Source organism: Cervus canadensis, chromosome X, assembly GCF_019320065.1.
Source record: "Cervus canadensis isolate Bull #8, Minnesota chromosome X, ASM1932006v1, whole genome shotgun sequence".
In the NCBI taxonomy this organism is placed as follows: Eukaryota; Metazoa; Chordata; class Mammalia; order Artiodactyla; family Cervidae; genus Cervus; species Cervus canadensis.
Genome location: NC_057419.1, coordinates 18528544 through 18541896, shown reverse-complemented (window position 1 = coordinate 18541896; position 13353 = coordinate 18528544). Strand labels below are relative to the sequence as shown.

Here is a 13353-nt window from a genome sequence, read left to right as displayed (position 1 = left end):
AATACTACTGGAGTGGGTTGCCATTTCCTACTCCAATTAGTCAATATACTTTTTCTTTTAGAACACTTTTAAAGAAGAGTTGTGAAGATAGTACACAGAATTCCAGCATACCCTTCACCCAACTTTCCCTCCTGTTCATATTGTACATAACCCTGGTAACTAGTCAAAAATAAGAAATGAACATTAGTAGAACACCACTAACTAAACTACAGGCTACTGGGATGACACCAGTCTTCCCACTAAGCTCCCTTTTCTTTTCCAGGATCCAGTCCAGGCTATCACATTGCTTTTAGCACTTTATTTTTAACTGTACTTCAAAAGCATGTTGGTTACTATAGTATCCTTCAAAATGTAAAGAGCATTCTTCATGGAGAATTTTTCAGCTTTTTCATAGCACATCCCCACTTATTTACCCTTACACACTGGTAAACATTGGATTATTCTATTTTCTACTCTGTTTTACATACAGATAGTTTGATGTGCTATGAGCAAAACATTAAGGATCGGGAGCTTATGATGATCACACCGGCTGTCACCGACAGCTTGGGAACCTCAAATCTTATCAGTAATTTGAACTCTGCTCCTCTGTTTTCTCATGTGATTCACTGTAGCTCATCTTCCAGGCCCATCCACTATTTCTTGTTGTTGTTCAATTGCTTAGTCATGTCCGACTCTTTGCAACCCCATGGACTGCAGCACACCTGGCTTCCCTCTCCATCACCAACTCAAGGAGCTTGCTCAAACTCATGTCCATCGAGTCAATGCCATCCAACCATCTCATCCTCTGTCGTCCCCTTCTCCTGCCCTCAACCTCTCGCAGCATCAGGGTCTTTTCTGATGAGTCAGCTCTTCACATCAGGTGGCCAAAGTATTGGAGCTTCAGCATCAGTCCCTCCAATGAATATTCAGGACTGATTTCCTTTAGGATTGACTGGTTTGATCTTGCTGTCCAAGGGACTCTCAAGAGTCTTCTCCAATGTTGTCTTTGGACAAGTCCAGGGATTCTGAGAGTTTGCACGGGATCAGTGTCTTTTTCCTAGCACACTGCTGCCACCTTGTGGACTTTTTTTGCCCAAGCTCCAGGGCTTGCGGGATTCTGGTTGCCTGACCAGGGATTGAACTGGGAGCAAGGTTGGAGGGGGCGCTTGGCAGGAAAGCACGGAGCCCTAACCACTGGTCTGCCAGGAAATTTCTTGTGGACTACTTTTTAACATGCTGTAATTTTTATTTTCTTAAAAATAAAATATATATGGGAAAAGGAAAAGAAACCTCCTTGTATTAGATATCCAATTGTAAATATACAGCACATCTCTAGAGTAATGACGTCACATTCAGGACATAAACATAGACAGATCAGGGAGGCACAGTGGGCAGTCCCAGCTGCTGGCCGCCGGAGGGATGCAGCCAGCACCATGGAGGTCTGATAAGAGGGGTGGGAACAGATTGGGCTTTGGGGTTCAGGATCATGCACTAGGTTTTGGAGGGTTTCAGTAGGTTGGTCACGAGGCAGGAAATCAAAAGCACAACTTGACTGGGTCCTGGCAGAACCTAAATGCTTTTGCAGACTAACAGTGGTGATCATGGGGAAGCAGTAAGTGCTAAGTTGTTAGAATCAAGACATGGGGATTTCCCTGGCAGTCCAGTGGCTGACTCTGTACTTCCAATACAGGGAGCACAGGGCACAGGTTCAGCCCCTGGTTGGGGAACTAAATTCCCACATGCCACAGTGCAGCCCCCCCCCCAAAAAAAATAGAATCAGGGCATGAAGTCAGCACTGGCTGGCAGCTAGGTTGAGCCTAGCATCTCTCACATGGACTCCAAGGGGAGGAAAGTGGAGCACAGCAGGATGGGGAGGGCAGATGTGTTAGGACTGGGCGTAGGTGTTGGGATCTAAGGAAGGAGATGAGTGTCAGTGGAGGTGTGACGGTCAGCATCACTGCTACTACGGCACGGGAATCCCGGGAGCACTGTCTGCTTTACTGACTACTCTTGAGCCTGAGCGGCATCCTTCTGTGCCAAATCCAGTTGTGCCCCCCACCCTGGGACTCTGCCACCTGGATCAGAAAGAGTCCACACGTGACAGAGGCAGAGGAAGAAAGGGGAAGTGGGTAGACAAAGAAGACGAAGGAAGAAGTACGAGATGAGGGGAAGAAGAAGGGAGCCAGAAAGTCCTTGATTACCAAACAGGGTGCATGTCTTACAGGGAACAAGGTGCCTGTCAAATCTGTTTAGCTGTGGAAAAGTCTGCAGCCAATATATGAATAGCAGTGTTCTGGCTGGGTTTCCCCACCCCACTCCACCACCATTTCTGTCTCCCCACTAAGCTCTTAGAGGAGAGAGATCCATGTTATAAGCTTTGAAGCTCCAAATGCTGGCACATCGCCCGGTCCAGAGTGCTGAATGAACTTTTGCTGAATCAGTGAATCAGAGGCTCCTAGCCATGTTTCAATTTCCCTGGTCATGGCCTTTACTCCTCTCTAGATGGTATCTGCAATCTGTGAACACTTCACCAACAAGACCCACAACCTTGTTTTCATTCTTACTGCTTACACAGCCTTTAACCCACTTCTCTCCAAATTGTAGGGTGTCAATGTGAACCTGGTAACAATTAACCGGGTCTCTTCTCTCCATGAGGCGTGCCTTGGAGGACATGTGGCCTGTGCTAAGGCCTTACTGGAGAACGGTGCCCACGTGAGTAGCATCCCTGCCTGCAGGTTTGGTGCCCTGGGACAGCTCCTAATCCCTAAAGACCCATCACCTTCCAGAATGTGCTTATCTGTGGTGGGGTGTGCAGGCCTGGCCCATCTGGGCACATGTTCTTGGATGGTCAGGAAAATGCTGCTGATATATTCCTTTCTTCAGCCTCTTTAGTAGTAGTAGTTTAGTTGCTAAGTTGTGTCCAACTCTTGCGACCCCACAGACTGTAACCTGTCAGGCTCCTCTGTCCATGGGATTCTCCAGGCAAGAATACTGGAGTGGGTTGCCATTTCCTTCTCCAGGGGATCTTTCTGACCCAGAAATCGACACTGGGTCTCCTGCATTGCAGGCAGATTCCTTACCGACTGAGCTACAGCCTCTATGTCCCTGTGCAAATGTTCAGATAAGGTAATTCACAGAACTCATTCAAAACTCATATTAACTTGGGCAAAAAACAAAACAAAACAAAACAAAACAGTCTGAGTGAAAGTCATTTGAAAACTGATCTTGGAAAATTTATTTTAAAAATCTTTAAAAGAACAAATTTTGAAAGAACAAAAGCCACTTTTAATTCAGCATTGTACACCCACAATGATTTTTATTGAGCAAAATTAGACTAAATGAGCTTGTAATAAACTAGTACCATGGAAAAGCAGTACAAAGTGAACTTTAAAATTCTCTCCTTTTCAAGGAGTGACTGAGGAGCTGTATGTAGTACAGATATCAGAATAGAATAATGAATTTAATACTTGTGAAAATCTCAGTGACCTTTATTTAGTTACCGGATACTGATTTTTTAGAATTTTTATTAGAGAATATGATTTACACTGTTGCATTCGCACCAGATATTGTTTTGATGTTAATTTCATTTTTAAACTCAGCCCTTGTATTCTTTTCTTTGTGAACTGTAACGTTTTTAGGTGCTTAATGAAGATATGTCTTTGCGTTTTATATGGAAGTTGGGTTTCTACTTGTAGAACTGAATGTAACAGTCATCCTTAGGCAAAGTGATTTTCCTGATGCCACAGTGGTTGTGCATGTTCATTAGGTTGTGCTTCTTTGAGGGCAAGGTTGGGTGGGGGCCATTTCCTGTCAAGCTAGGTGACTGGAGTCACAGGTGGGAAATTGAGGAGCCTCTTGAAGGTTCTGGGGGGAACAAAGAAAGGAGAACAACACAGTCTCTTGTCTTTGGCAGTCTCATGAGGGAGCAGTCAGTAATTATTATCTTATTTAACATTCAGATCAGAATAAGAGAGGAATAAGAGAAACTTGATTTATCAATAGAAAATTCCTCAAAATTGGCAGTTCCACGGGTACCTCGAACTTGGTGCATCTGATACTGTGCTTATCGTGATCTTCCCTCTAGGACCAGCTCCTCCTCTTGGATTTGCAGCCCCAAACCTGAAGTCATCTTCATTCTTCCATCTCCCCATCTGATTAATCACAACATCCCAGGAATCCCTAGAGTGTTATGAATTTACCTACACTTGTCCCTGTCCTTGTCTGTCTCTGCCATCTTAATATTTTATTTAACTTTCCAATTCAATGGGGGCTATCCTGGCACTGTGGGGAAATATCTTGTTTCTGAAACAAGATAATTTAGGATCCCGTTGATCACAAGCATATATCCTTAGTTGTTGAGGCAAAATGGTTTAACATTCAATCCTCATTGTCCTATATTTCAATCTTATCAGAGTCTCTGCACTGAATGCCTTGATTCCAGAATGTTCTTTCCAATCTGTTGCTAATGCTCAAAGATGCCTCCCAGCTGTACTTGTTCTCACAGGCCTCTCAGATCCCTGGAAGGCACTGAGGTTGGTTAAAGACACCATGTTTTTTTTTTAATTAGTTTATTTATTTTAATTGGAGGCTGATTGCTTTATAATACTGTAGTGGTTTTTGCCATAATGCTCAAAATTCTCCAAGTCAGGCTTCAGTAGTACATGAACTGTGAACTTTCAGATGTTCAAGCTGGTTTTAGAAAAGGCAGAGGAACCAGAGATCAAATTGCCAAATCCGCTGGATCCTCAAAAAAGCAAGAGAGTTCTAGAAAAACATCTATTTTTGCTTTATTGACTACGCCAAAGCCTTCGACTGTGTGGATCACAATAAACTGTGGAAAATTCTGAAAGAGATGGGAATACCAGACCACCTGACCTGCCTCTTGAGAAACCTGTATGCAGGTCAGGAAACAACAGTTAGAACTGGACATGGAACAACAGACTGGTTCCAAACAGGAAAAGGAGTACGTCAAGGCTGTATATTGTCACCCTGCTTATTTAAATTTACATGCAGAGTACATCATGAGAAACTCTGGGCTGGAAGAAGCACAAGCTGGAATCAAGATTGCCGGAGAAATATCAATAACCTCAGATATGCAGATGATATCACCCTTATGGCAGAGAGTGAAGAGGAACTAAAAAGCCTCTTGATGAAAGTGAAAGAGGAGAGTGAAAAAGTTGGCTTAAAGCTTAACATTCAGAAAACTAAGATCATGGCATCTGGTCCCATCACCTCATGGGAAATAGATGGGGAGACAGTGGAAACAGTGTCAGACTTTATTTTTTGGGCTCCAAAATCACTGCAGATGGTGACTGCAGCCATGAAATTAAAAGACACTCCTTGGAAGGAAAGTTATGACCAACCTAGATAGCATATTAAAAAGCAGAGATATTACTTTGCCAACAAAGGTCCGTCTGGTCAAGGCTATGGTTTTTCCAGTGGTCATGTATGGATGTGAGAGTTGGACTGTGAAGAAAGCTGAGTACTGAAAAATTGATGCTTTTGAACTGTGGTGTTGGAGAAGACTCTTGAGAGTCCCTTGGACTGCAAGGAGATCCAACCAGTCCATCCTAAAGGAGATCAGTCCTGGGTGTTCATTGGAAGGACTGATGCTGAAGCTGAAATTCCAATACTTTGGCCACCTCATGCAAAGAGTTGACTCATTGGAAAAGACCCTGATGCTGGGAGGGATTGGGGGCAGGATGAGAAGGGGACGATAGAGGATGAGATGGCTGGATGGCATCACCAACTCGATGGGCATGAGTTTGAGTAAACTCCGGGAGTTGGTGATGGACAGGGAGGCCTGGCGTGCTGCGATTCATGGGGTTGCAGAGTTGGACACGACTGAGCGACTGAACTGAACTGACGTGAATCAGCCATGGGTGTACATGTGTTCCCCATCCTGAACCCCCCTCCCACCTCCCTCCCCATCCCATCCCTCGGGTCATCCCAGTGCACCAGCCTCGAGCACCCTGTCTCATGCATCAAACCTGGACTGGGGATCTGTTTCACATATGATAATATACATGTTTCAATGCTATTCTCTCAAATCATCCCACCCTCGCCTTCTCCCACAGAGTCCAAAAGACTGTTCTTTACATCTATGTTAAGACACCCATGTTGGTGGCTGTTTTCTTTGTGTATTTTGCCTGGTCACAATCTCTTCAGGAGTCATTTTGGCATATGCAATTTGTGTGGATTATAATAGACCAGAAAGGAAATCTGTGGCAAGAAAGAACTATGGGGGAATCACTGAGGAGGTTTTTTTGTAAGCACAGATTCTGGGACCTTACGCTAGATGATTTCTGTTGTACTTTTTGTTCCTGACATGTTTGTTCATGATTTGGAGGGGGAGTCAGCTCCATATGAATGGAAAGTGGAGATAATTGTTGTTGCAAGTGTTTATTGAATGCTTACTGGGCACCAGGCAATGTTCTTGGGCACCAGGCAATGTTCTAGGTGTTTCCCATATAGGAACTCAGCTGATCCACCCAGTAACCTCATGAGGTCATTTATTTTATGGTCCTCATTTTACAAGTAAGGAAACCCAGGCACTGGAGGTTACTATCCCAAGCAAGATCTCTGAGCACATAAAGAGAGCTGGGATCTGAATACAAGCCATAGTTGTTCCAGAGACCGTGTTCTACGCCACAATATAGGACCACTCCTCAATAGCCAGGAGGCTCCTAAGAAGCTCTTGAGTACCTCTGAATACATTTAAAAAACTGTCCCTGTTTGCCCCACTTGTGATGCTATTTATAGGGGACAGTTGATAGACCTCTGGTACCTCAAAAACACAATACCGTAAGGACATAGAGTTGTCTCGCTCATTGACCAGCATGGCATGCTTCCCCATGCAGATACATAGGAATGCACACTGGGAGATGGTGAGAAAGAAATAGCAAACTGTCTGGTTCTCTCCTTGCCCCTCGTTAGGTCAATGGGGTGACAGTTCATGGAGCCACGCCCCTCTTCAATGCTTGCTGCAGTGGCAGTGCTGCGTGTGTCAACGTGCTGCTGGAGTTTGGCGCCAAGGCCCAGCTCGAGGTGCACCTGGCCTCACCCATCCACGAAGCAGTGAAGAGAGGTAAATGAGGCATCACATCACACACAGAACATTGAGGGGGCTCCCTTCAGTCTGCATGAATCAAGGGTAGAGTGTTCACCTTGCAAGGATCTCCCAGACCTTCTTCACCAGTAGACTAGGTGTGGCTTAGTTAATCCTACAGCAGTAACTTCAATAGGAAATAACACCGGGGAGTGACATAGCTTTTCTTAGAACTGGGAATGGCTGTCTGCCTCAGACGTCCTGTTTCCTGGGCTCGGTCTCTCAGTCGGCCTTACTTGAGGCTCTTTGCTGGTGTTTGGGTGGGAGCTGGTGGAGTTAAGCATACAGGGGTAACTTCATGAGTTGTGCTGTGTTTCTGTTTCTGTCCTCACTAGAAAAGAACAGCTCATGCCCCAACGTCCGTAAAACATCAACCACGACCATAAAATTGATTGTGAAAGTGTCTGAAAGCCCAGGCTAATCGTTTCTCTAATGGAAGATTAAAGGTGACTGTCCACAACAAGCAATATATTCTAGATGAGCTGATGGCTCTCAAGGTCATTAGTTCTTGAAAAAAAAACGCTCCAGCTTTAAAAAGCATGCCATTGGATACCTTGAATGGACTCTAGATTTCTATATTCTCATAGAAATGGTGGAAAGAGTAAAATTAAGGAATTAGAAAATGATGTGCAGAGACTTCCCTGGTGGTTTAGTGACTGAGACTCTGAGCTCCCAGTGCCGATGGCCTGAGTTCTATCCCTGGTCAGGGAGCTAGATCCATGTGCTGCAACTAAACATTCTGCATGCCACAACTAAGACCTGATTCAGCCAAATAGATAACTATGTGCATAGACTAGACGTGAACAAGAAGAGCCATCAAAAGGCCAACACCATTTGTCAGAGGTAACACCCAAAGAAGAACATTTCTGTTAACCAGCAGTGGAGATGTTCTCTTATATTGAGATCAGAAATACAGCAGAGGGAGTTCACTGGTGGCATAGTGCTTAGGTGGCATCAGCTCTTTCACTGCTGGGGCCTGGGTTCAGTCCCTGGTCAGGGAACTGAGATCCTGCAAGCTGTGTAGTACAGCCAAAGTTTTTTAAGTTTTAATTTAAAAAAAAAGGAAATAAAATGGAGAAGTTAGAACACTGTAGAACAGCGATTTTTGCTGGTATAATGAGGATTTAAGTGTTTCAAAAGGCAATAGTGAAAGATTTTTCCTAGGTGGTTAAACCTGTCACTTGGTAAAATTATTATTATTATTTTTTTGCAGAGGATTACTATCAATGATAGGGCTTCCCAGGTGGCACAGTGGTAAAGAATCCTCTTGCAGTGCCGGAGACTCAGTTTGATCCCTGGGCCAGGAAGAACCCCTGGAGAAGGAAGTGGCAACCCACTCCAGTATTCTTGCCTGGAAAATCCCATGGACAGAGGAGCCTGGTGGGCTACAGTTGATGGGATTGCAGAGTCAGACATGACTGAGCGCGTACACACACACACTATAAATGGTACATAATCCCCAAATCTCAATGCAAAATCTCTATGGTTTTGATGTCCTGTACATATTTAATAAACATTTCTTGATTAATAATTGATGCTGATTATTTCCCAAACTTAAAGTAAGTCCTTTAAGTTGTAGGGAAATAGTCTACTTTGGAAATGAAATAAAAGTGTTTAAAATGTCTTAAATTTTGATTCGAAGCAAAATTTAATCTGTTATTTGCATTTCCATCCAAAAGTTTTAAAATGGATGAATACTGGGAATGGTTTGAATTAAGTAGTTCTGCAGTGTTTAGATGGTTATATATGGAGTGCTTGGTATCTATGTGTGTGACATATATATTTACACACATATATATGCCTATCATAAACAATGAGTTCATCTGTCTCCTCACATTTTTTTCTGTGTCATAAAAACATGTTAGGGACCAGTGTCCACAGAACAGAAGAGCAAATAGCAAATTTGTTAGTCTAGATACTATATTAGTGCCAATCATTTGACTTTTATATAATCATTTTTAAAAATCTTCCTGAAAATACTTAAATTTAACTCAAGCTAGATTCAGTTTCTTCTGTTAAAAAAAAAGGGACAGGAATTATTTTAACATGTTTATTAGATGCACTGTATTTACCAGGCAGTTTTAGGTCCTGATTAGATATTATTTCTGAATTCCTACAGCTTTAAACCTCTACGAACAAGTGGAAGGGGGCGGTCAGTTTGAGTCAGTACTTTGACAGGTTAATGCTATAATCCAGGTATAAAATTACTTAGTTGAACAAATAGATTTGAATTTGCAGAATCTTTATTTATAGGTTTCAATGCATAATTATGCTTAATTCAGAATTTGTGATAAATCAAGCAGGCTTGATGAAGCTTACTTTTATGTCATCTATAAAGAAAACGTTGGTTAAGCTAATCAACAATAAGATTTTTTTTTAAGGAAACATTTAAACCTTCAAAAAAGAACAACCTCTTTGTAAAACTCCCATCAATACCTCAGAAGCAATTGCTCCCAAACTGATCATTCATATGCTTCAAATTAATCATGTCTGTCTATTAATGGGGCCAACTCTTGAAGGATATTGCTTGCTTATATAGTTCTTGTTAGCCACTAAACTTAGCCACTAAAGTGCATTTGAATAGATTTTATATTTGAAGCTTTTTATTAATTCTCATAGGAGTCTTCCAGGTTAACCAAAATAAGGAGGTACATAGGATGGCCATCCACCTAATCTTACTTGCATGGGCAAAGAAGAGAAGGAGAGATTTGTAATGGAGAGGGATGGGTCAGGGCTGGGCCTTGAATCTGAGCACTGGCTTTTCAGAGTAATAATGGCATGAGTCATTTGTCCCCCTGGGTCTTGTAGCCTCTGCCTGTAAACCAGGGGCTTATTATAGAGAGTGATTTCATCTGTATTCCTTGGAACCCTTGGTTTGGTTGGAGGTACCTCAAAGGCTGTGAGGAAGAATTTCAGTGGGGGGTGCATGGGCATGCTCTTTTTTTTAATGGTTTTATTTTGGAAATTTCTAAGATTTCCCCCACTCCCAAATTTTTTTTTGCTATTGAAAAGAAAATCTAGGTTGTTTCTAAAGCCCATTCCAGATAACCAATCTTATAATTCTGTGAATAGTTAATATTTTCCTTACTTGAGTGAGGTTTTCTTGTGTTCTACCAGGTAATAGAGAGTGCATGGAGATTCTACTGGCAAATAACGTTAACATTGACCAAGAAGTGCCTCACCTCGGAACTCCCTTGTATGTGGCTTGCACCTACCAGAGACTTGACTGTGTGAAGAAGCTTCTAGAATTAGGTAACTTCCAGTAGTCTTTTCATGAGAAGAACTAAATAATCTTGCTTTTCCATGGCTTCAGAGACAAAGTTCTTGTCAGGCTGGACAAAATTCTGACAGCATTTGATGTTTCAATACTTAAAATGGAACTTCAGAAATGAGTATCTGGAGTTCTCAGTTGTGCTTCCTTTGATGTTGGCTCCATTTACCTGGTATGGTTCTCCTTGGTGGCCTCAAGGGAGAGCAAGAGTCTCTTTCCCATAAATCCAAGGGGAAAACAACCAGTTGTATTTAACTGGCTCTTTTTGAGTCACATGCCCATCTCTGAACCAATCATGGTGGCCAAGGGAATACCCTGACCAGATTGGCTTAGGCCTAGATTTCAGTCTGCACTGCAGTGGTTGAGCTTCACTAGAAACAGGAGCTGGGAATCACAGAAGATGGTTACCCAGAGGGAAATCTAGGTGTGGTTACCAGGAGGATCAGTTCCGTTCAGTTCAATTGCTCAGCTATGTCCTATTCTTTGCAACCCCATGGACTGCAGCATGCCAGGCTTCCCTGTCCATCACCAACTCCCAGAGCTTGCTCAAACTCATGTCCATTGAGTTGCTGATGCCATCCAACCATCGCATCCTCTGTTGTCCCCTTCTCTTCCTGCCTTCCATCTTTCCCAGCATCAGGGTCTTTTCCAGTGAGTCAACTCTTTGCATCAGGTGGCCAAAGTATTGGAGCTTCAGCTTCAGCATCAGTCCTTCCAATGAGTATTCAGGACTGATTTCCTTTAGGATGGACTGGTTGGATCTCCTTGCTGTCCAAGGGGCTCTCAAGAGTCTTCTCCAACACCACAGTTCAGAAGCATCAATTCTCCAGCACTCAGCCTTCTTTATGGTCCAACTCTCACATCTGTACATGACTACTGGAGAAACCATAACTTTGACTAGACGGACCTTTGTTGGCAAAGTAATGTCTCTGCTTTTTAATATGCTGTCTAGTTTTGTCATAGCTTTTCTTCCAAGGAGCAAGCGTCTTTTAGCAGATGCTTCCCATAGAATACTTTAGATCAACCCTGCTAAATTATTTAGTCATTTTTAAATTCTCAAAGACATATACAGAAACTGAGAGTCCAAGGAAAAGTAAAAGGTCTTGAAACTTATTTGGTTAAAGGTTCCCTAAACTTAGCCACTGCCATAAAGGTACAGATTATAGTAAGAACCTTTAAATAGGAATTTTTTTCTCCGAGATTTTTGTCTTTTTTTTTAATCCCCTATCATTTGCCAGTCCCTATATTAATTCATAAAACTTTTTTTGATTCCAATTTCAATACTAAATACTTATTTAGTATTAATCCCAGTATAAGTACTAAGTAAACTTAGCTTTGTCCTTTGCCAAAAAACAAAAAAGCTACTAAAAGGAGCTGCAAATATTTTATTTTGAATGTCACACAATTCCTATAGGAAAGCAGGTAAAGCATTTAAAATGACTAAAAATATCTTTTTTTTTAAATTGACATCTTCATCTTTATTAGTTAATGACATGGTTTTTCACACAGTTGTGCCAACCTGAACTAGCTAATCTTATGTGAAGTTTTGCCAATAGTTTACTACTAAAAATGCATCTTTTATTTTTCAACTTCTCAAACTATAACACACAGCAAGGCATGCATATATGAAAATATGTAACTTAAAGTAATAAACAACTGCCATTGCAAGCCAACCCATGAAAACATATAAAACATTGCAAAGACAAGTCCCCCTTGTGACATCTCCCCAAAACTATACCTTCCCCACCTCCTTTGAAAAAGTTATTAACATCTTGTCCTTTATGGTAATGATTTCTTTCCTTTTCCCTTTAATTTTGCCACCTAAGTTCTCATTAATAATCAAAATTTTTAGTTAGATTACATATTTTAAATTTTGTATAATAGGCATCATATAATATGTTTAATATTGCACTGGCCATCTCTTGCTCAACTATATTTGTTTATGTTATTACAAGTAGCTGTAGTTGTTCAGTTTCATTGCTGAGTAATACATAATGTGTATCTATATAGTGCAGTATCTTTATATATTCTACTATTGAGGCTTCCCAGGTGGCGCTAGTGGTAAAGAACCCCCCTGCCAATGCAGTAGACATAAGAGATGCAGGTTCAATCCCTGGGTTGGGAAGGTCCCCTGGAGAAGGACACAACTGAGCGACCAATAAACACACACAATATCTGATATGAAGTGCTGGTCATAGGGTATGCAAATATCTGCTCATTATGAGATATTGTGTGTGTGTGCCAGTCGCTCAGTTGTGTCCAACTCTGCGAAAAGGAAAGATGAATGCAGAGTTCCAAAGAATAGCAAGGAGAGATAAGAAAGCCTTCCTCAGTGATCAATGCAAAGAAATAGAAGAAAACAATAGAATGGGAAAGACTAGAGATCTCTTCAAGAAAATTAGAGATACCAAGGGAACATTTCATGCAAAGATGGGCTCAATAAAGGACAGAAATGGTATGGACCTAACAGAAGCAGAAGATAAGAAGAGGTTGCAAGAATACACAGAAGAACTGTACAAAAAAAGATCTTCATGACCCAGATAATCATGATGGTGTGATCACTCACCTAGAGCCAGACATCCTGGAATGTGAAGTCAAGTGGGCCTCAGGAAATATCACTACGAACAAAGCTAGTGGAGGTGATGGAATTCCAGTTGAGCTATTTCAAATCCTGAAAGATGATGCTGGGAAAGTGCTGTACTCAATATGCCAGCAAATTTGGAAAACTCAGCAGTGGCCACACGACTGGAAAAGGTCAGTTTTCATTCTAATCCCAAAGAAAGGCAATGCCAAAGAATGCTCAAACTACCACACAATTGCACACATCACATGCTAGTAAAGTAATGCTCAAAGTTCTCCAAACCAGGCTTCAGCAACACGTGAACCGTGAACTTCCAGATGTTCAAGCTGGTTTTAGAGAAGGCAGAGGAACCAGAGATCAAATTGCCAACATCCGCTGGATCATCGAAAAAGCAAGAGAGTTGCAGAAAAACAT

At 42.0% G+C, this 13353-nt stretch overlaps 1 protein-coding gene across 4 annotated transcripts in view; it reads left to right on the top strand.

Moving 5' to 3' along the window:
• Positions 1–13353, top strand: part of ASB11 (ankyrin repeat and SOCS box containing 11) — a 29843-nt gene that overhangs the window by 11411 nt on the left and 5079 nt on the right. For 2 of the 4 annotated variants that reach the window (XM_043459589.1, XM_043459590.1), the window contains exons 3-5: positions 2584–2691; positions 6916–7066; positions 10205–10339. In XM_043459589.1, the coding sequence (XP_043315524.1) occupies positions 2584–2691; positions 6916–7066; positions 10205–10339 (394 nt within the window). The remainder of the gene's footprint in view (positions 1–2583; positions 2692–6915; positions 7067–10204; positions 10340–13353) is intronic. The other 2 variants (XM_043459591.1, XM_043459592.1) reach the window with 1 other exon arrangement.